Source organism: Talpa occidentalis, unplaced genomic scaffold (assembly GCF_014898055.3).
Source record: "Talpa occidentalis isolate TD23 unplaced genomic scaffold, MPIMG_talOcc4v2.1 talOcc4.11, whole genome shotgun sequence".
Taxonomy (NCBI): Eukaryota; Metazoa; Chordata; class Mammalia; order Eulipotyphla; family Talpidae; genus Talpa; species Talpa occidentalis.
In genome coordinates, this window is record NW_023601104.1 from 26812708 (window position 1) to 26834491 (window position 21784).

Sequence of the window (21784 nt, forward strand, 5' to 3'; positions counted from 1 at the left end):
AGGGAGTAGGCAGTAGTTCTTTTGTGGGGTAGTTCTTTTACAGTCATTTTGGCAAACAGTACAGGCAAGTGACAAGAAAATAGTGCTTCTCAAATGACAGCGTGCAGCAGAATTGCCAGGAGAGGACTATCATGCGGATTCCTGGGCCCCACTCCTAGACTTCCTGATTCAGCGGATCGGGGGTGGGGAGGGGGGGTGTGCAGGGCCTGAGAATGTGAATTTCCCTCAAATCTCCACATAGTGCAGATGCTGCTGGTCTAGGGACCACAGTTTGAGAATATCTGGGTTGGAAGAACCCGCTCAGGTCTCTGCTGGGGTGAAACTTCATTACAATATTCAAGAGAAGACATGGAATTTAAAAAACCCTTTTTTGGCACAGCAGGCAGGGTGGGAAATAAAAGCACACAGATTTGAGCACCCCTCCCCCATTGTCATAGCTACACATCCAGCAGTCCCTTTAACAGGGAGGTGAGCCAGGAACTCCAGCTCCTTTAGTCACCTCTAAAAAGATAATGCCTGTCTGAGCAAAAGCAAATACTGGGAGGCTTAAAACCCGGGGTCCCCACGCTCGTTCCTCAAGCAGGAGAAAATGTCTTTATGTAGAGAGAGTGCAGTGTAAATAAAAGTAGGGCTTGATTTCTACCAGCTCAAGTCAAAGAATCTGCAGAGAAGGCCACATGACACACAAAATGAAATCCAGGTCCTCAATACCCGGAGGCAAGAAAGAGAATGGAAGATCCAAGAAAATCCAAATGTTCCTGAATTTCTACAGTAAACAGTTCTGATTGGATCCTCTGGCTGTTTTGGAACATACATGAAGTTCATTAACTGGCATACATTAAACAGGAAAAAAATGTTTAAAAAAGAAGGTGCTGGAGGACACATCAGTAATTGCTCCTTTAGAGCAAACCAAAGTTACTGAGAAAATCTCCTATAAAGGCTCTGTCAAAACAAGTCACTTAAGGATTAGTGAGAGCTAAATCCTCCGTCAGAGAGATTTCTCTCAACAGTCGTAAATGGGTTTTAGTATCGGAAAATCTTAGAAAATTTATTTCTCCTGCCCCCACCTCCCTCTCAGAATGGTTTTTTCAACAGCTTGGCATCTTGTGGAAGCACAGTCTTTCCTTAGGCTGAGACATCTTTAAAAAATAAAATAAAATAAAATAAACTCTCCTATTCCCAACAAAATCAGTGGCTGGAAATGAATCATTACAGCACCCAATGCACATGTCAGAGACTTGTCCATACAACACTCATGTCCACATACAGTCCTCTCAGCCTCCTGCAATTTCCCTGCGAACAATTAACATATGGCTGTTAAGCTAAACTGTTTTACCTCTTTCCTTTTTGATTTTTCTGTTTGATTTTTTTCATTGGGTGACGAAAAAGCTTAAGTATCTTCCTGAAGAATATGAAGGTGATTCATTTTTTTATTAGAAAAAGGCAAACTGCTGAAACCAAAGTTTTTCATGGGAGCCATGTAAGAGCATGCATTTCTAATTCCATCAAGGGTTTTCTTATTTATTATTCTTTGAAAGTTACCATCAGGACTTGTGTTCTAGTTCTGAGCAGTCTCCAGAGTTCTGATCACTGGATTAGGGAGGTGTGTCTCTGTTCATTAAGCTGGTGTCCAGAGGGCCTTCCCTGGTGGCGCACAGGTTGAGCGCTAGGCTGTGAAGTTGCCTGCAGCCTCTGCAGCGCTGGTTCAATCCCCGGCCACTAGCGAGGGTCCCACATGGCGTGACAGACCTCTCCTGCCGCGCCTGCTGCTCCCCTCAGCAGTGTATTTCGTCAGTCTGCCTATTCTATTCCCCGCTCTGGCTCTGGTGAATTCTCTCACCTTCCCGTGCTTCTGACTATACCCAGTGCTTATATAAATAAATAAATAAATCTTTGTGTGTGTGTGTGGGGAAGCTGGTGTCCAGAAATGACCCACTCACACTGTAGCAAATGGAGACAATAGCTGCCATTTTTCTCTCTGCCTCCCAGATGCCTACACTCTGCTTTTTTTGCCCAAATCTTTGTTCTAATATCAGCTTTCAAAGCTAACACAGCCTGCACTTCATTGGTGCCAATCAATGGAAAGTTAACACATTTGCAAAAAAGCTCCACATGTGAATAAGGATTGATATTATGCCCTTGGATACAGGCTACATTTCTAATTTTCCATTCGGCCACTGGAGCATTTAAAAACATCCAGTTGCCAGACAAAAATATTTCTTCTGATAGTCATACAGCAAGTCATACAGCAAGTGGCAGACCTGATTTTAGCGTAGTATGATATAAGGGGTTGACCAAAAATTTTAACTCCAAAATATTTTTCTTCACAATTTACCTTATGCCTAACATTTTACTTCTGAAAACTCCTTAAGATAGCTTCAGTTCTGACATACCTTTTTCATATTACATTATTCCCAGAGGCAACCCATTAAATCTATTTAATCAACAAGACTCTGGAGAATTCAGGAAGTCTTTTACTTTGGTTGCATAGCAAAGAAAATTTAGACTTGGGTTATATAAACCTGAGGGGGAATCCAAGAGCCTCTCTTTCCTGGCACCATGCACTTAGGCTAGTCACTTCACCTCTAAGAGACTCAGCTTTATTATTTAGAAAAGGGGAATAAAAAATACTTGCCTGGGAGGAATAAACAAAAAAAAAATAGGAAGAGCACACAGTGTGGAGCCTACCACCAAAACAATGTTCCACCATGTGAATTCCCTTTCCCAAGGATTGACTGGTCAGACAGAGTGAGATCTGATTATCTTCTTTAGGTAGAGAAGCAATAAAAGAGACAGGTCACTCCCTTGCAAAGGCAGCTCCTGAGTGGGTTACTAGATAGGTTTCTCTCACTCTCTCTCTCTTTTTCCGTGTGTGTGTGTGTGTGTGTGTGTGTGTGTGTATCTTTGCTGTTTAATTTGCAGCAACAAGAACAAGTTACTGTGACTAGAGGACTACAAAGTGGGAAAAACAGGCATTAAAAAGAGAGAAAGGACCACAGAAAGCAAGCAAGAACAATCTTTTCCCTCCTCTACTCAACAGCTCTACCCACAGTTTTACATGTTTCTCTATAGTTCTGCCCTAACTTGATTATATATCAGTACCTTGTAGTCATTATCTCAAAAATGACATCTCAAGATCTTCGCTTATGGGATTAATGAGTAATCAGGATAGACACATAAATCTCCATTTCACTAAAGATCAAGTTAAACAGTTGTTGCCAATCTTTTCCTTGCAGTGGAGGGGTATAAATCCTAGATGCAAATACAAAGGAAAGTATAAAACAATTATCTTGGTGACATGTCCAGAGACCACAAAAACCTATTTTTGAGGGTGAGGATAAAATTTTCCATCAACATGATTTACCATTGCTCAGGGAAGAATGTTGTGTTGTATTCCATATCCACTGGATAGATCTGCTGTGGCTAAAGATACAGTTTTAATCCCCCAAATGAGGCATTATTTTCCAAATGACTTGTGAATTTTATTTAAGTGAAAGTTCTGATAAAATTACACTTTTGTTGAAAAACTTAAATGAAAGCAATGAACCCAGAAGGTTTATAATGTCTGTCCAGAGGTAATGTTTACTCTATCCCAAAGGGTTTACAATTGTTAGTATCTTGTTAATTCATTCACTTCAATCTTCCTGAGATTCCTCTTAAGCAAAAAGCCATGAAACTGTGAAAACAGAATTGTGCCCAAATGAAAAGAGGAAGACCCTATGAAAAGGATAAATAAGGCCCACAATGAGTTCCAGACAGGATTTGAGGTTTCCCTCCATCTTCCCTTCTTTCTACCCTTATCTTGTACACACAAATGATGACGGTAGACCTATGTAGTAGTCAAAAAACTGTAAGATAAGAAAAGGAAGCTTTAAGCCTCGAGCACCTACTATGTGCCAGGCAGTTTATGGGTACCAGTTCATTTAACATTCTATATAAGAGAACAGTGAAGTGTGTTTATTCACTTTATGAGACAAAGAAGCAGGGGCCCAGCTTGGTCAAGTTACATATTAGTAAGTGATACAAACTGAGTTCTGATGACTTCAAAGTCTGGGGAGGTGAGTGGGATCAGGGCAGTCCCTAGATTATGGAGGCCTTTTACTTATTGACAGTGTAGGCTCATCTCTAGGTTTAAGGAGCAGAAGTAAAAAGAACTGTTAAACCTCTACAGAAGTCAGGGTTAAAATGGAGACAGGAAGGCAGGTAGGGTAGAACCCTTCATAAAACAAGGGAATGATTTTTGGCACTATTTTTTTAGAAATATCACACAGAGTTGGACGGCAAAGTACTCCAAGAAAAAACTATTTGAAATTATTGTGAAGACGTTCTATCAACATACAGTTTTCAGGGATCTCATATGAGGGAACAGGGAAGCAGATGGGGGGCAAGGCTCGATCTCAAAATTACTGATGAGTGAGACCACAACAGATATTCCCTGGAGCTTCCAGAAAACGTCAAACAGGAAGTCCCATGGACAGTAACTGATCTTCATGCTATTGTCAACCAGCATTGGGGTCGGAGATGCTTCACATCCTATTTAGTGGAACAAGGAGCAATACTTTATTTCCAGATCACTAGGGATTGTTCACAGAATAACAGAAACTATGACTTACACTTGACAGGGAAGCCAATATGCAAACATGTTTTACACACATACATAATTCTCCAAACTCGTCTTTCATGCTGCTTTAGAATCTCCTAAGCAAGATCTCAGAAAAGTAAGTAGGCACGCATATCATTTTCTCGAACCTGGAGAGCACAGAACTCTGCAATCTGCTAACCGGGAAGGTCAAGCTTATGTCCCAGTGTAGACATGGTTCCTCTGCAGCTCTTATCTGATTGAAATGCACAGATATGGATTGGAAATGACATGATTACTACTTTTCTGAGGGGGAAAAGGGGAAACCCAGTATAGTGACTGAGTGAAAAGTAAGTAACAAAAGGTAAGTAGCCCAGACAGGGAGTTTCCTGAGCAAGTATAACCAGCGGTTTTCTGCCACACTTCTTTCATGGTGCTCTACAAAACTGGTGATAGCTATCTGACCTAAAGCTTGACCATGTACTGAAACCACCTCATGCCATTTCACCAGGTATGGATGTCAGTGAAAAGCCTTTTCAGCGCAAGCAGCGACCCACTTACCAAAACAACTCTCCACACTTCAAACTCAACAAACAACTATGTAAACCCAGATTAAACACAGCTTTATCAGAATGGAGTCTGAATAATCTCTGAATCAACAAAATCTGGGGAATGTGTGTACAAAATAGCCATTATACAAATGTCAGACCGCAAAGTCAAACTCTTTTAGGAGATGCTGTTAAGGACTCCCTAATCTAGCCCATACAGAAGAGTAAGGAAAGGCAAGCAAGCTTCCACCCCAAGGCCTGTTTTTCCTAATGCAAAGAACAGGAAAGGAAATTTTCTGCAATCTTATTTTAGCTGTTTCCTGGAAAGAGCAAGATAGCCCTCCCCCATTAGCCTGAATGAAAAACTTCTTTTCCAAGTCTAACTGCTGGGGGTTAAGCTTGAACATGACACAAGCACAGAACCACAATGCAACTGGCAACATTTGGTGTTTTTTTTAAACTTTGTTGGGTACAAGCTACAAAGTCCAAAGTTAAAAGGATTATTTATTGTCTGTCAAATGGAATGTTTCAAAATAAAATGATTTAGTCACATAATTAGGGGAAAAAAGAATGAATTAAATGTATACTCCTGTACAGAATTAAGTATGTTCACGAACTGATCAACACAGGAAAATATAAACTACAATAATCAGAGAACACAGTTAGGCTTGCCAGAGAGAGCCTAAAATCCCTGAGCTATAGTGAGATGTGCGTTCTGCTGTCATACTAGTTCAGCACTAAGAAGGCTGAACATGCCTCAAAAACAAATAGAGCTGGGTCAAAGATGAGCTGTTCACTCACTATCAGTTTGTGATTTGAAGCAAGTACCTTATTTTTGAAACTGTCTTACAATCTATAAAATGAGAACTATATAACCTTCCTCATATAACCGAGTAAGACTACATGCAAAATTTCTGGCCTTGGCCCATATTACATCCTTAATATTATTCCTGCCTCCCCTCTTCTTTGAGCAGAAAGATCTTGTGTGTGTGTGTGCCTTTAATTTTAAAACTATGCCTATATGTAATAGGCACATAGTAAGAACTTCTTGTTTTTTACTCAATAACATTGATTATTGAACTTATGTACTATCTAAGCCAGAAGTTCCCAAACATTCTTGTTTTATGTTATCTTTACTGCATCAGTATTTTTTTAACATTGCTAGGTTGAAAGAAAGAATATTAATCATTAGTCCCAAATAGCAAATATTCATGCCCTAACAATTTAGTTCTGTCTTAAAAAATATATATTATATATAAAGTAATATATAATATATACAATAATTCTATTGTTAGTCACATGTTAATGAGAGCTGTGCCTGTTGGGCACTATACAACTTCTCACACCTTGGCATCAAATTGGAAACCTCCATGCTCACTTCCGGCTCCACAGTGATTTTCAAGAGGTGCTGCTTTCTTTTATAGCAATGACTCAAACTTGGTTTCTCAAAGGTATGGCATCACTCAAAAGAATGTCCTGCATTTCAACAGTGAAACTATGAATTACCTTGAGTTCATATGGTGTGTGACAGTTGTCAAAAACTGATGTATTTTCCTCAACTATTTAAGATATTCTCCTTTGAATTGACTGCAATGCCAGGGTGCCTCAGCTCACCATCAGGGAACCAAAAGTCTAATCAACCACACTGAATCAGATACTTCTTCTCTGCTATTATAACAAACAAATAAAAATTGGACATCATTACAGATAAATCTGAGCACTAATGAGACTGGTTATAGTGGCGTTCTAACTGTATTTCTATTTCATTTTTCAGCCTTTAACACTTCCCCATTTGAAAGTTGTCTTAGAAGAGTCAGAGGGTCACTAAATAAAAATCTACAGTGAAGGTTCTAGGGATTCAAATAGATAAGCATCTACTTAACTCAAGCTCAGATGTTCACTTACCTCAAACACCATGCAGTAACACGAAGTCTACCAGGTAATCCTTCTCGTGAATAGGAATTTGTGAGCGGTGGATCAGCTTCCAACAGGTCCATGTGAAATGAGGGAAGGGACTCTCCTTTTACATGTGAGAATAGCTCAGAACCTAAGAATTCTGCTCACATGTTCACTATTTGGCATCTACAATCCAGGCCTAGGGAAGCAACAGCATTTGCCCCTGCTCCTGGTTAGAATCTACTCTGTGATGTTTTATAGGCATGTCTACAGAGCTGAAAGATGATTTAGACCTTGTTCAGGAAGAGAGCGGAAAGGAGAGGTAAGGTGAGGCTGAAGATTACCCTGTAGTTACCTACTCAACAAAGGCTCTGACAGGAAAAACCCTGCTTTGTAGCTTTTACCAATTTCTGTGTTACAAAACCCCCAGCAAGGTTGAGTAAAGGCCCTTGATTCAGAGTTGGGGAAAGAAGCACACCATCAGCTCTGGAGAGCTCAGCTCTAGCCCACCACTGGAGAAAGGCTTTTCTTCTCTTCTATGGCTGCTTGCACAATGCTTAGAACTGAGGGGGATATTCTGCTGAAAGGAAAATATGCAAATGCTCAAGTTTATTAGCTCTTAATTGAGGATTTCTCCCAGACACAATAAATAAAGTTGGAAAAAAGATTGTGTAGAGAGAAAGTAGGCTAATCTGAAGCATTTTATGCAGGGGATGAATTCTGGCCCTTCTTCTATGTAGAGGTAAGCTATCCTGACCTCTCCACCTGAGCCTGCCAGCTCAGTGAAATCAAGTCAGCAGGTATTCATCGGGTATCAACAGGAAGCCTAATATTTATATTAATAGTTTTGGAGGGTCCTAGGAGAAGACAGTGTAGATTTGTGTCCTGAGGAGCGGACAATGTTTCCAGAGAGAAAAGGCTTATTAAACATGAAGTGAGGAAAACCTGGCTCCAGACTCTCTTCCCTGCAACTTTAGAGTAAATCAAGTAACACTGTCTGTCTTCCCCAGGGTGCCCTTGGCGGAGGCAGCAGGATCCATTGTTTCTACCACTGGACGCATTTATGGGCCCTATTGGCCTATTTGGCAAGAAGCTTTCCATAAAGTGTCTTCTGGAATCGTTCTGTTTTGTGTGAGTCAGTGACCTGAGAGTCCTAACTCTGTCCACTTTGCATCAGGTCTTCTCAGTTTCTTGAGGCCCCTGGCAAAAGGCCTGATACCGATTTTTAGAGGTTTGCTTTATTTTGAAATGCAACTGGTAAACTGTAATATTCTACTAACTCTTTTCCTGAGTTCAATATAAGTCAAGGTGGCATATTTGGAGATTTGCCACTCAGAAGGCACCACACTATCTCAGCCTAAATTCATTGAGGAGTGCCCATATTAATAAACAGAAATATAATTGTCATTTAAAGGGACATTCCCAGTGACCCAAATGCGAGAATCATACAAAATAGAAGATGGTCAATCTACAATGTCATATAACAGTGGTTTCAAGGAGACAGCAGTGAATACAACATCTTCTAACATGTCAATATTTTCAAGGCAAGTCTCTGTTATAGAGTGTTTTGTCACTCTACCAATTGGATAACCCTGCAGGGTAGGGTTTTTCTACACATATAGTGATATATAAAGCAACTTGTTTGCTTTGAAAAATGAAAGGTTAATAATAACAATTCTTAGATTGCTATGATTTCCCTACCATTTGTATGGAGTGCCTACTAATTCTGGACTTTAAGCTCAATGTTGAGAACAGCATTTGCTTTGCCCTGAGGAGTTTGCTGACAAGTCAGCAAGCACTTATGTCCTTTATAACATTTCAAACACCATATAACAGTAGTGATATATTTGAAACAAGCCAATTATTATGCTATTTGCACATTTATCCTCTCCAAGATGTATCCTGGGTTTTACTAAAGGCTTTATTCTCTTTTGAAGTTTACCTTTATAATTTGCAGATCCTCATTGGGACAGAGCTGATTTCAAGTACATGGTGTATGGAGTAAGATGAGTCCTTCCCCTAAATATTTATCTGCATGGGGGCTAAGGGCTTTTTCACTGGTGGAGGTAGACTTGGACTTTGGCAACAATGGAGATTTAGACATGTATAGATAAGTTTAATAGCTTGAAGAAGACAGCAGGGGTAAAAAGTCAGGAGACTGGAATGGAAAATAAGGGTCAGTGTGGAAGAATCTAGCAGCACAAACTTCTCTCAGCCACAAGTCTGAAAATCAGATGGAAAGATGTTCTGATGGGTTGGGTGTGCTCCTTCATTATGGTGGCTGGCATTTGAACCTATACATCCTACCTTCCGGCAGTTGTGCACACCTCAGGGAGAAAAGGACTATACACACACACACACACACACACACACACACAGAGAAAGAAGTCTTTCATCAACTACTTTACTAAGGTGATACACTCCTAAATGAATCCAGAGGCAGCTGCTTTTCTGTCATGATCATGGGAGATTTGAAAGTGTTGTCACTTAGGGCAGTCAATTAACCTTGAAAAGGAGCAGAAGAGCATAAGTCAAAGTCAAGGAAAAAAAGGATGGCATGGTTTGGGATGGCCGAGACCAATGCCCATTGCAGTAGTGGAACTCACAAGTGCAAGGAGTCCAGCAATGGGTGGAAGTCCAGGCTAATAATCCCCAATGACACACTTAACACCTGTTTGGGAACCCAAGGAGATGAGGCTGGGAGAGCTTCTGAGGGAGTGCAGTAGCTGCACTAGCAGACAAGGGCTTGAGGTACTGGTCTTAATGTTAAAGAGAGTGGTTTCTACCAGTGCACTGGAAAGGTTTGGTAACATGTTGGTTACATAGGGATACATAACCTTCCATCAATCCCTCTTCTAACTGACAAGCAACCTTAGCCCTGTTATCTTCTCTGCTTGGACAATTCCCTGAGCCACTGTGCAACGGAGGTCTCTTTAAGAAAGGCGGGGAGCAAAATAAATTCATGCCTTTCCTCCTGAAAGGCCCTAGACTTCCTAATTTGCATTGCTATGTGAGTGTAAAGCACAAAGATTAAAAAAAAAAATTCTTAAGACACATCAAAGACAGCTCATTAGATCAACTTTTTTTTTCCCTCTGTGTGTGTGTTGTGTGTGTGTTTAAAACCGGGACCACTATGCTTTCTTTCAAGTGACAAGAGTTGTGACAGCTGCTCTATAAGGTATTCAATGGTTAATTAAGACACCAGTGTCATCGTGGAGCTCTTTTGTGTTTCATAGAAAGCAGTTGCTAAACAGATGAAAGTAGGTCTGAGGCAAGGGGTAGCATAACTATTATTTCAATTAATAAATAGCTCTAAAAGTGAAGGAAGTGATAAAGGCCTCAAGAGCGTCTGTATCTGCCCCGGTTCTGTCAGGAAAATTAAACAGAGTATTTGTGTTTGCCACTGCTTCTGTTTAAGAGGTCCAAGCAAGTTGGGTCACCTGTGCTGAGCAGGTTAGCTTCTACCTGGTTCTTGGGGCACCCCCTAGTGACACATTCGTGTACCCTAGCCCAGGCATTTTATTGCTACATTTATATGCCGAATTCACCTCTTTTTTTCTTCCACCCACACCCTTTCCTTCATACTCCCCCTCCTTCTGCCTTCTACCAAAGAAGCCCTAAAATGTATTTTCAGACAAATATCAGGGAAGCATTTATAAATATTTCAGAGATGTTTCATAAATAAGTAAGCAAATCTACAAAAAGACTTCCCTCTTTTAATGAGATCTTGGCTGTGGTATATGCCTTTTATTTGAGCATCATTAAAACCAGTTGGGAAGATTTTTATACTGGACTCTCTTTTGGGGGGTTTCAGAATATATGAAAAAGCCTGCTATGCATCTCTGAAATGTGTAGTCTCGTCCCTGACAGATTAGGCAGCTCTGGAGCAAGGGAATAGCTTTTACTCTTTTAAAGTAAATACTAATCAATAGCAACTGTACCGACAAAAACCTTCTTGCCGCCTAATTGCACCACAGCTACTCATAGACCCCAACAGAATTTTCCCCTGGATGTAACAAAATTAACTACCAGGAGCTGAGGTAGTGAGTTATCACCATCTCTCTATTCAAATGTAATTAACACAAGCCCCCAACTGCCACACACACCATTAAAGTACCATTTTATGTGTAATTTCCAAACTGGGTCTGAAGGTCGTGCCCACATCAATCTTTTCAACACACTCATCTGCACAGGAAATCAAACTGGCAGGGAGGTGGTCTCAACCATTATAGGAAATCTCTCTCTCTGAAATCTTGTCTGCAGTTTCTCTTCTGCAGTTTAATACCCTCTGCGGTCTCTTTGGCCATGCCAGAAATACCTGGACTATATCAGAGTCAAACAAGTGATTTAATCTGTCTAAGCAAGCAAATCCAGCATCCAGCTCTGGACCAATCCCAGCTGCTTGATATGTAGGAAATGTAACAGCTTGGGAGAGATTTTATGGCTACTTTGGTTAACAATAACTAATATTTTACGTTAGGATTTCTATCTACATTTCTCTAATTCATTATTATTGTTGGCAATTACAGTAATAGCAGTGGCCATTAGTTGAACATTTGAACTAAGCTTTCCATAGATATTTGATCACTTAATTTTCACAACAACTTTGTGAACTGGGTACTACTACCTGTATTTCAACAGCGAGGAGACAGAGGCTCAGAGAGAATAAACGACTCCAAATGCTCAAACAGCTGGAAGGAAGGAGTACCAGGATGGGACCCCAATTTTCTGACTCTAAAGCTCCTTCTAGGCCACAACCATTTTGGGAGGGAGGTGTCATCATCACCAGCATCAGTAGTGGAATTACCTACATTTTACACATGCGGGAAAGGAGGCACAGAGAGATAAAGCAACTTGCTCAGGGCTACACAGCACAGAAGAGCTGGGAAGAAGGAAGAGGTAGTCATGAGGGTCAGTGGAACTTCTGTCTCTCTAAATGTGCTTCACATCACAGCAGCCATTCAGTGTCAGCTTCAAGTGGAAAGAACATAGAAGAGTCCAGAGATATGGCCTATCAGCCGTACCAGATATACTGACTTTCAGCCAGTAACACCTCTCTGGGCTCAGGGACCTACATAATGATAAATTAGATTTCTTCAGTCACTTCCAGATCTAACATTTTTAGCTCTTACTCTGTGAATTCTCTGAGCTGGAAGAGGCCATACATGGACATCTAAGAGGATTACTTTCTAAAAACTTGACCAGGAATGTCATTATTAGAACCTAGATAACGACACTGTCATAAAGTCATCTCTTTATAAAAGGAGTGATGGGCTGAGGATGCCTACATGGAACTTTCTTTCAGAGTCAACAAATGACCATAACTTAAGCTGCCCTCCAAGTAGGTCCACGTGTATATTTGGTAAAAGCTGCCCAGTTTGTCAAGAAGTATGTGCAAAGTCACTGAAGCCTGTAATCCAGTCTGAACTCAACTCTTGCAGTTCTACAGCAGCAGACTCACCTGTCAGAGTTTGCTCTGAGGTGCTCAATTAACAAGAGGGTCCTTCTGTGACAGCAGTTTCTTGATTCCTTCCTCAGAGACTCCTGTCTCTGGCCTCTGAGTCGGTGCATGGCATCTGCCTGACCCTCAGAACTCCCACCCCCATCCAGAAACACACAGCTCACATATGTGTGGGGCATGTGTTGATTACTTTCTGACCACAGCTCGCCCTGGGCACAGGGGTGCCTTTCACAGTTGAGTTTATAGCTGATCCATCCAGGTGAGGCCCCTGAGTCAGGGCCACTATCAGCCCAGATCCAGGGGGACATGCACCTTCGTGCCAGCCTGGTGGTGCATGTGTTGGGGTTGGAGGGCACCTTTGGTGGCCAGAGGTCTTTGGAATCAATTTATTTTCATTTAAATATGTTTTCCCTTGATTCAGAAAGAACTGAGAGAAGCGAAAATACTAATCAAAACGAATGCAAATATCCAAGGCTCCTTTCTCTCAGAAATGCCCTATTTTCCCCTACCCCCTCCATGGTACTAATGTTTTAGAAATAGAAGGCACCTCTGGAGAGACAGGATAATACCAAATTTTAAAATCTGTAGAAAATGAGTACAGGGGTAGGCGGCACTATTAGCGCTACTAAAAATAAGCTTTGGGAAGCTACAATAAATGGAAAAACTAGAAGAGTCATCCTTTTTTTAAACTGTATTGAAAATTCTGTATGTTCAGGAGCCATTTTCTCCAGAGATTCCAACAATAATACTTTGGATTCAATATTCATTTCTATAGCGGTCTCCCTCCCATTTGGATCCGTCCAGGCGCTCCCCTCACCACTGCCCCAATAATGCCGGCTGAATATTGAGCTTATTACCCATACAGGAGAGCATGGTTCTGCCAACTGAATATTATGCCAGATGCCACAGCATGGGGGCCATTACACCCTGCTTGCTTGCTTCGTGGTGTACTGAAGAAGGAAATTATTTTCCTTTATTTTTTACAGACAGTTCTAAGGTTACTGTAGACAAAACACCCAGTCTGCTTCGCCCTCAGTGGATGGCCCTCCCTGCCCCTATTACCTCAGGGACAGGTCTGTTCACACTGCTGATCTTAGAGCAGGTTGGTATGCATCCTAAGAAGCCACAGAGCCATCGGCAGCTCTACTGGACTAGAGAAACGATGACAAATATCGAAACTGCAAAGACACTAGGTCTCATATTCTGCCAACTTGGGTTGCTATTCCAGATGCCATGCTGGACATGTCTGACAGACTTAACCTCCAACTCCCAGCTGAGCTGTTCTGAGGAATCAGGGAATTTCTTGTCTTTTAAAAGAAGAACTGAAAGAATATCTCACCAAGCCCCAAGGTCCAGGTGTTGATGTTTGGGGACTGGCCCCTCAGTATCTAGGTGGATTAGTAGCAAAAGTCACAGACTGTAGGAAACCAAGGGCTCAAGTTTATTACTGCTATTCCGCTTCTCAAAATTAGCCTTTACTGAAATATTTAATCCTTCTATGCATAAATAAATGGAGAAAGATGTACTCTAAGGAAAAGCTGCAGAAAATAGAGTCAACATAGTATTTACAAAAGAGGCACTTATAAAGTGGCCAGTCTACTTGCCTTAATTCACAGATGAAGAAAGTGAGTTACAGAGGCTGGCATTTTGAACAGGACCCCCAATCAGTATATGTCCAAGCTGGGGACAGCCACAGTGAGGGCTTCCTGCTCCAAACTCAGATTTCTTCCCCCACCCCAGAGGGGCCATGTGGTTGCTTTTTGTCTGATTCAGGGAGCCTCTGGAAAGACAGTGGCCTCCAGGTGGGACTGAGTGAAGGGTCAAGATTCAAAACCCTCCTCCTTTTTTACAAGGTGATCTGCAATGTATTATCATTTTTTCCGTCTTTGTTCCAGTCCGGACATTTCTTCCTCTTAAAAGCTGCTAACCCTTTATCATGGAGGTGGTGAAGAAATCTACCAATAAAGTAAGCCTGAAAGCCCTTTGCTTCCTGTGGAAAAATCTATACTTGCCCTTCAGCCTTATAATTGAGTTGCAAAGGGGAAAAATAAAATTGTTTCCTAGCTGTGTGGAGCCATTCCACTCAACATGCCAATAAAAAGCAAGTGGTGTTTTTGTCCATGGGATGTCCAGGTTCAGAGTTAGATCTATGAAGCTAAACAAGGGCTAGGTTATTACCAACAAACGATTACACTCTGGGTTGTATTGAACAGAGAGATATTTGAACTCTTGAGACTAATTGGAAGGGTTCTGAAATGTCAATGTTGACATCCCTGTCTAGATTCCCTGAACCACAGTGAAAACTAACCCTGAATCTTAAAAATGTTGGCTTCCAGAAACCCCTTGTTATCAGGAGATGTGAATATTAATTCTGGGCAGGCGAGTTATTTAGCTACTGGTGTCCTTTTTGTCATCAAGTATCTAGGTAATAACAATCTGCATTACCATTTTCTGGAATTTATTTGAAAGATTGTGTAACTGTCTGTATTACCATTTTCTGAAATTATTTGAGGGATTGTGTAAATAATACTACTTTTGCAGACTACTGTACTGTACTGAATCTCAATTACTCTCCCACAATATCTGTCCATGGGTGAATATCACCTACCTCAAAACAACCCTGTGTAGTTGGGGAGTTGGGAGTAATAGTCCCATTTTAGAGATAAAGGACTGAGGCCTAGAGGAGTGATTTAACTGAGTACACTGAGCCAGAAAGTAACAGAGAAGGGAAAAACCTAGATCAGCTAGTTCTACAATCAATTATCTCTTCATAGAAGCACACTGCTTCTATTTTGGTAAACACCAAATGCTTTAAATGTTAAGAAGTGTGACACCATAACAACTAATTAAGTTCATCCCCACCCTGTCAGTCATATCAATATTTAGGAGTCCATGTGCCTTTCCTCAGACATAAACCACCTTTATAGGTCTCTGGCTGTCTTTATGACTATAGCAAGCTCCTCTACGACAAAAGCGGGGCTTGTGTGATTCACTGGTGGATGGGGGAAATGGCTGGACTAGTCTTGCAGCATGCTCTCTGCTCTCAAGGCCATTTACATGGCCAGATCCAAGAACACTGGACCAGCCCAATCTTTCCTCATATATGGTGATTTGATTTCATTTGTAGACAAAATAGATGGCTGCCTTCCTATCTCAAGGGCAAGCACCTCTTTTACAATTCTTTTCTATCCCTTCCCTTTAGGTTTTCAATCTCTTGCATGGGGTTTTAAAAATAATTATTCTGCAGTGTGAGGCAGGTTTAAAGTGCAAATATATTAAAGAATCAATTGAGAACAATGAACTCATTCACTGATGAATAAGTAAAATACTAAGCAAATGGGGGGGGGTGGGCAAGACGGGCTGAGAGAAAAGAGGAAGGAATCAGGTCACTGACTGTGGGGAGGGTCACAGAGACAGGAAAGGGGCAGAAGTAGTACACAAGGAGCTTGAATACAGTGCACTGACTATTTTGCATAAGACAATAGCTGGTAAACATTCTAGGCTCTGGAGAAATGGTTTAAGGATCTGTTAACAGATATGGTTAAAATTTTTTTTTAATCCTTTTACTGAGCAATCACTTACATACCATAAAATCCACACATTCTAAGTAAACAATTTAAAGAGTTTTAGTAAATTCATATACTATAACCATCCCCACAATCCCATTTTAGAAGAAAATTCGATATGAAGAAATAATACTTGGAAAGGGTACTACAGCTTGCCTATCAAGCACCTTCTAGGATTTACTTTTACCAACACCTGCCTAGCTAGGTCCCACTCTAATGCTGGGATAGGGCAACTGCTTTGGAAGATCTACCACTTTTCCGTGTTTCTCAGTGAGTAGTTGCTGGGATTTGGGGGTGAGCTTGGAGCCCAGCACCTCTATGCCCAGACTCAAGGAGGGGCCCTGTTGTTGACAGGAAGGTCTACTTCCCCAACCTCCACACCCACTACTTGGAAAGTTACAGAGCACGCTCCCAGTCACACCTCCAGTTTCCAAAACCAGGAGAACAAGTGTGCGATCAGCCCCTCCACCCGAGCCTCCTACACCCACCTCTCCTCGGAAAACCTGAAGGAAATTGGCCAACAACCTGGTGTTCCATCCTGGTTGCCAGGTCCCCTTATTGTTTTTGCAGTTCTTAGAGACCATTAGCACAACTTCACCTCGACCAACATGTGACAGGCTACGCTGCACTTTATCTCCCGGCACCAAATGACTTACCTCATTCCAGGTCTTTCTGTTTCACTGCGAGTCCACTGGAAAACAGAAAAGTGGTCCTATTTTAAGGCAATGCAAAAACAAAGGCAAAGCTTGGCTGGCATTTGCTAGCAATACACATGTAAAGAATGGGCATGAGCAAATACTTTGTTGAGTATCGAACATGCTGAAACACTAAGGATTGACTGTAGAATCAAAGCAAGAGTTATGTTGTTGGAACCCGAAAAGGGGGTCTGAAGAAGATATGCCTGACTTTACCACATGTTGCCCTTCCGTTGAAGACTCCTTTCTTCCTCATCTATCTTCCATTTCCTAGTTCTCTATACCCAAACGATCCACCATTCCTTCTTCCCATGTCACTCCCGCCTGAGTGACTTAGGCTGCAGGATCAGGAGTTTCTATTTCATGTGTCTCTATCCTATCCCAAGTCTTGTGGGAAGGAGACAATGTCTCACTCATCTTTGGAACCCTGGTGTCAGATACCAGCTCTGACACATAAAGGACACTCACTAGATGACCTATACTCAGTGGACTAGGAAGGGACCATGAAAACAAAGAGGGGCACACAGGTAGAGCACATATTTCCTTCTGCAGGCAGCTGTGAGAATTTTCCAGAGTTGGCATGGCCAGGGAACGATTTCTGATAATTAACTGAATTAAGAAATTACTTAGGACTCAAGAAGTACCAAGTATAAACCACATTGTTAGAATGCAAGGGAAGGGACTATAGGCTTTGTGAAATTTGGGAGAATGCAGACTCCCAGCTAGAGGATACATTTATAACTCCACTGCCATGCTTTGAGAATAAGGACTATTCCTTCTTACAAACACTTATAGTCAGATCTATTATTCAACCAAGGTCTGAGAATCCCATCATTTAGAAAATAGGGTTAATGAAGGCTCAAAATTTCATACATCCTAAAGTGATTATCCATTTCCTGGGTGAAGGGAGGATCAGAGAGCCAATATAGCATGCCCAAGGTTGTCCAGTTAGAAATTGGCCATGCCATAACTTGAACCTGGGCCTTTATTACTTGAAAGATGAAGCTCACAGAAGTCCATTATATATTATTGCCCTTATGTTCCTCTGGATTTCAGTCTCACAGGGCAGCAAAGATAGGTCATATCTCTGTAGCTTGCTCTCCTGTGTGGGAGCTGAAGAGGTACCAAATGCAAGTTTCCTGAGCTGCATTCTAGATCATAAGCATGAGACCTTTATTTTTAACCAATAAGTGGTCTGTGTCTAGCCCAAGTTACCACCTGAGGGGGACACAAATACCTACAATGTGCTGGCCTGCAGCAGGGGTCAGGCGCACTGATGTCTCTGGTAGAGCACAGGCTCCAGCACAGAGAGGTCCCTTACCACCTTACAGACCCTTGCAACTCAGTGTAGCAGTGTGAATGCTGAATGGTAGGTTGGATTAGTGTGAAGGGTGTAAGAGCATCACCCCACCACTTGGAGAATCCTCAGTCACACAAACCACAATCCAGAGGAACATAGGGGCCAGATTTGGTGGTGGATGGAAACTAGATTTTTGGTGCTGATCAGAATGTATTATACACAGGTGTTGAAATATCATACTGCTAACCTGAAACCCAAAGAATATTATACACCAATGTTACTTCAACAACAATTTTTAAAAAAGTTCCAGCTCACATGGAATCAAATCCCTTTCTGCCATGTACTACCTACCTAAGCAGCCACGTCTAGGTATTAATCTCTTCAAGACTTAGTTTCTTCTATAAAATGGGGACAATTTGCTTTCACATACATTTTCTGTGAAATTGGAATGAGATCAAGCTCCAGGTGTATTGTCTATCACAGGATGAGGGCTCCCTACAGAAAGCAGTGGGGCGGTATCTTTTTCTAATTAAGGTGGAAGGTTGAAAGTTCTGGGTGGGGCACTGGACCGGGAGGGGAGGACTGATGGAAGGAAAGAAGGTTTTGCCCACTTTACATTTTTCCCAGGGCTGTCCCTGTGTGTTTGACTGATTGGGTCAAATTACCTAAGATCTAGCTAGATATTCAGATTCCTTTGGATGTGTCTGTGTTGTGTAATCTTCCGGCCTTGTAAAGGAACAGATCTGACTGGCAAGGATTCTGCAGGAGGCACCATCACAGAGATTTATAGTTCAGGAGAAACAGGGAAGGGCCCTTGACATTCTAAGACAAATCTAAGAACAGACAGAAACATGAGGATAAAGTTTCTATACTATTTAGTTGGTCTTTTTCTAAGAATAATTGAACAGAGGTCTACTTAGTAGATTAAGAACGAGAGCAGATGATGAAAAAGTCAGCCCCAATTGCATTTGCCCCCAAAGATGCCATTTCTAAATAATTCATATCACTTCCATCTGAACACATAGCTGCCTGCCCATTTAACCCCACAAACATAATGATGGGGGGGGATTTTTAAAATTCCCTGTGCCCAGGACACTCCATCTACAATGAAATTAGAAAAGGTGAGTGCAGGACCGAGGCATTAGTTCTTTATGAAGCCACCCAGATGGTTCCAATGTGCCACGAGATTTGAGAATCAAGTTTTTAGAGGGAGCGATTGGGTAGAAACTCAGGAGTTAACTGCACAGGGAGGCCTGATCTATATCACACACTCCAGGCCTAATCAGATCAGGCTGGTGTTTCGTTTAGCACACATTGTTTATTGAGACTAGAATATTTCTCAACCAACATCCTCTTTAATAAAGTCTAATTTGGGCCATTTCCACATTGTTAGTGTTGACAGGGAAATTCCCCAGTGAATTGATGGGAGGGGGTGGTGCTTTATAATCAAGCCTGAAGAAGTATCAAGCCTGCTTCCGGAGCCCAAAAAACCAACAGAAGAGATGCTTCAACAACTTCTGTATACTGCCACCTGGTGGGAGCTGGTCCCAACTTCACGGCTGCTACGCCTTGGGCTCCTGCCCCCTCCCCCAAAGCAATGTGATTTAGGAAAATGCCATGCATTTTCAATCCAATTTACTGGTGCCTTCCACGTTGATCAGACTTCCTTCTCTTTTTTTCCTCCCATCTGGTTAATATAATTATTGCTTTCAATTGGTGAAGCCATTGTATATAATAGCTTTGTTTGTTACTATGGTTACAAGTTTAGCAGTACTTTGGAATATAAATCTATTATCCACAAAAGTAGCTTTCTATTTGTCAAGGTGCAGCTCTTACACACCTCAAAAAGCAAGCTGAGTACTGGCATTAGTTTTCTGTCATAAAGAAAATGACCTTTCTGGGTCTAATTGTATTTGAAAATCCCCTGAGCCTAGTGTAGACACTTCTTGGAAGGGCTGAGTGCTATTCCACTTTCTCCCCGCCTGGGATTTTCCCAAGTGAAGCATCCATAAGAAGAGCTATCCGAAAGAATGTCAGAAAAGCTGGCTGTGGGGCAGATTCGGTTGCCAGTCTGAAGTCAGCACAACTGGGTTGTTCTAGCATATTTACACTTGTCTGATTTATTTCCCAGCTAAAGGCAAGGACTGAGAACATTCTCTCAGGAGTTGATTCTTTGGGTGTAATCCCTTCCTCTCATGCATCTGAAACATCACCCCTTACTTCCTGATGGAAATGGAATTATAATCTCCCTTTAGAAATGGGCAAAAGTTTATATCTGGGTTCAATCCTCCATCCTCAAGTGACAAAGTGTGACGGTGTCTCTGTTTTGACAGCATTTCACACCCAACTGAATCAGACCAGCCCTCAAAGCACAGAAGTTGTACAGCCTGTGAAGTTGGCTTAATGCAATCACTAAGTTCTCATCCTTGGCCAATCACAATCATTAACACTGGAGAGGCTGAGGGTGTCCACACCTTTCATGTGGTGACCTTACCTAATCCCTAGGACCATCCCAGAAGGTGTGCATTGCCATCACTCTCATTTTACAGAGGAGGAAATGGAGGCTCAGAGGATTAAGCACTGTCCTAAAGTCACCCAGTTCCCCAATGGCTAAGGTGGGACTCATCTTTGGACTCCAAGTTCTGCTCTCATTCTAGAGAGTCCTCTAAATCAACTCAACAGAAGCTCGCTTTCTAGATTCAAACAGCAGGGGCCAGGAGAACAGGGAACATGAACGCAATCACTAAGGACTTGATTAAACCATAGTGGACAAATTCCTATCACCTTCTTCCCTTTTTAGGGGAGAGTTATTGGTTTGGTAGGCCATTGGTGAATTTCCAATGGCTACTAATTAACCAGTCATGTCATTCAAATTCATTACCACAGAGCAGATGCATACTTATTTATACCACTCACATGGCAGGATAATTTGCAGTTATATAATTTTATGGTAATTATGATTGGGATTGCCATATAGAAACTAGGCACTTTGGAGGTGCATATTTACCAATAACTGGCTTCCTTGGAATTACCCATTAATGACATGATTAGTTGTTGCCTTATAAAAAAAAAAGTTGTTGTATAAGGTGTTTCATCTTTTCATTCTCAACAGACAGAAAAAAAAAAACAAAACAGGAATCTTGGCGATACCAGGGATAGGATAATTTTTTTTCACTTTTCTGGCAGAAGAGGATGCAGTTGTTCAGGTCTGTCCTGTTTCTGAGCCTGCTAGTGGTGCCCTGGTGACAGGGAGGAGATATATGTGTTTTAACAAAAGACGAAAGCGTGGAGCTGTACCAGGCTGGCCTCCCCATTTGTTGAGCCAGGTACAGGTGGGAATTACCAACCTGTGGAACAGCAGTGAGGAAGCTCAGAGAACCTAATCTTGGCTAAAGGGTATAAGACTCAAAAGGCGGAATGACTGCCTGGTCACCTGCTTCATGGGGTACCTAGAGAATAAACAGTATGAAGAAAGGAGGCCTGGAGAGGTGATTCCATGCTGTAGGGGTGCTATGATTACACAGCTCACATATAACAAATTCTGAGCATGACCACTACTTCTGCCGCCCAAACTAAAGTAGTCTCAAAGCTGGTTTTCTTGGCAACAGTGTCTTCTTGCCCCTTTCTCCACAACCCCTTGAACCTATTGTTCTCAAAAGGTTGTTCCTGCTGCTTATTTTTACTGGATATTACCTGGCATGAAGAGGAGGAACACACACAGAGGGAGGGGTTCTCCCCT

The 21784-nt window shown here is 41.7% G+C and overlaps 1 protein-coding gene across 26 annotated transcripts in view; it reads right to left on the minus strand.

Moving 5' to 3' along the window:
- The window catches only part of RORA (RAR related orphan receptor A), a 672136-nt gene that overhangs the window by 382631 nt on the left and 267721 nt on the right, over positions 1 to 21784 (minus strand). For 16 of the 26 annotated variants that reach the window (XM_054687750.1, XM_054687753.1, XM_054687761.1 and 13 more), the window contains one exon: positions 16707 to 16741. The exons of the other annotated variants lie outside the window; for them this stretch is intronic. In XM_054687750.1, the coding sequence (XP_054543725.1) occupies positions 16707 to 16741 (35 nt within the window). The remainder of the gene's footprint in view (positions 1 to 16706; positions 16742 to 21784) is intronic. 26 annotated transcript variants of the gene reach the window in all.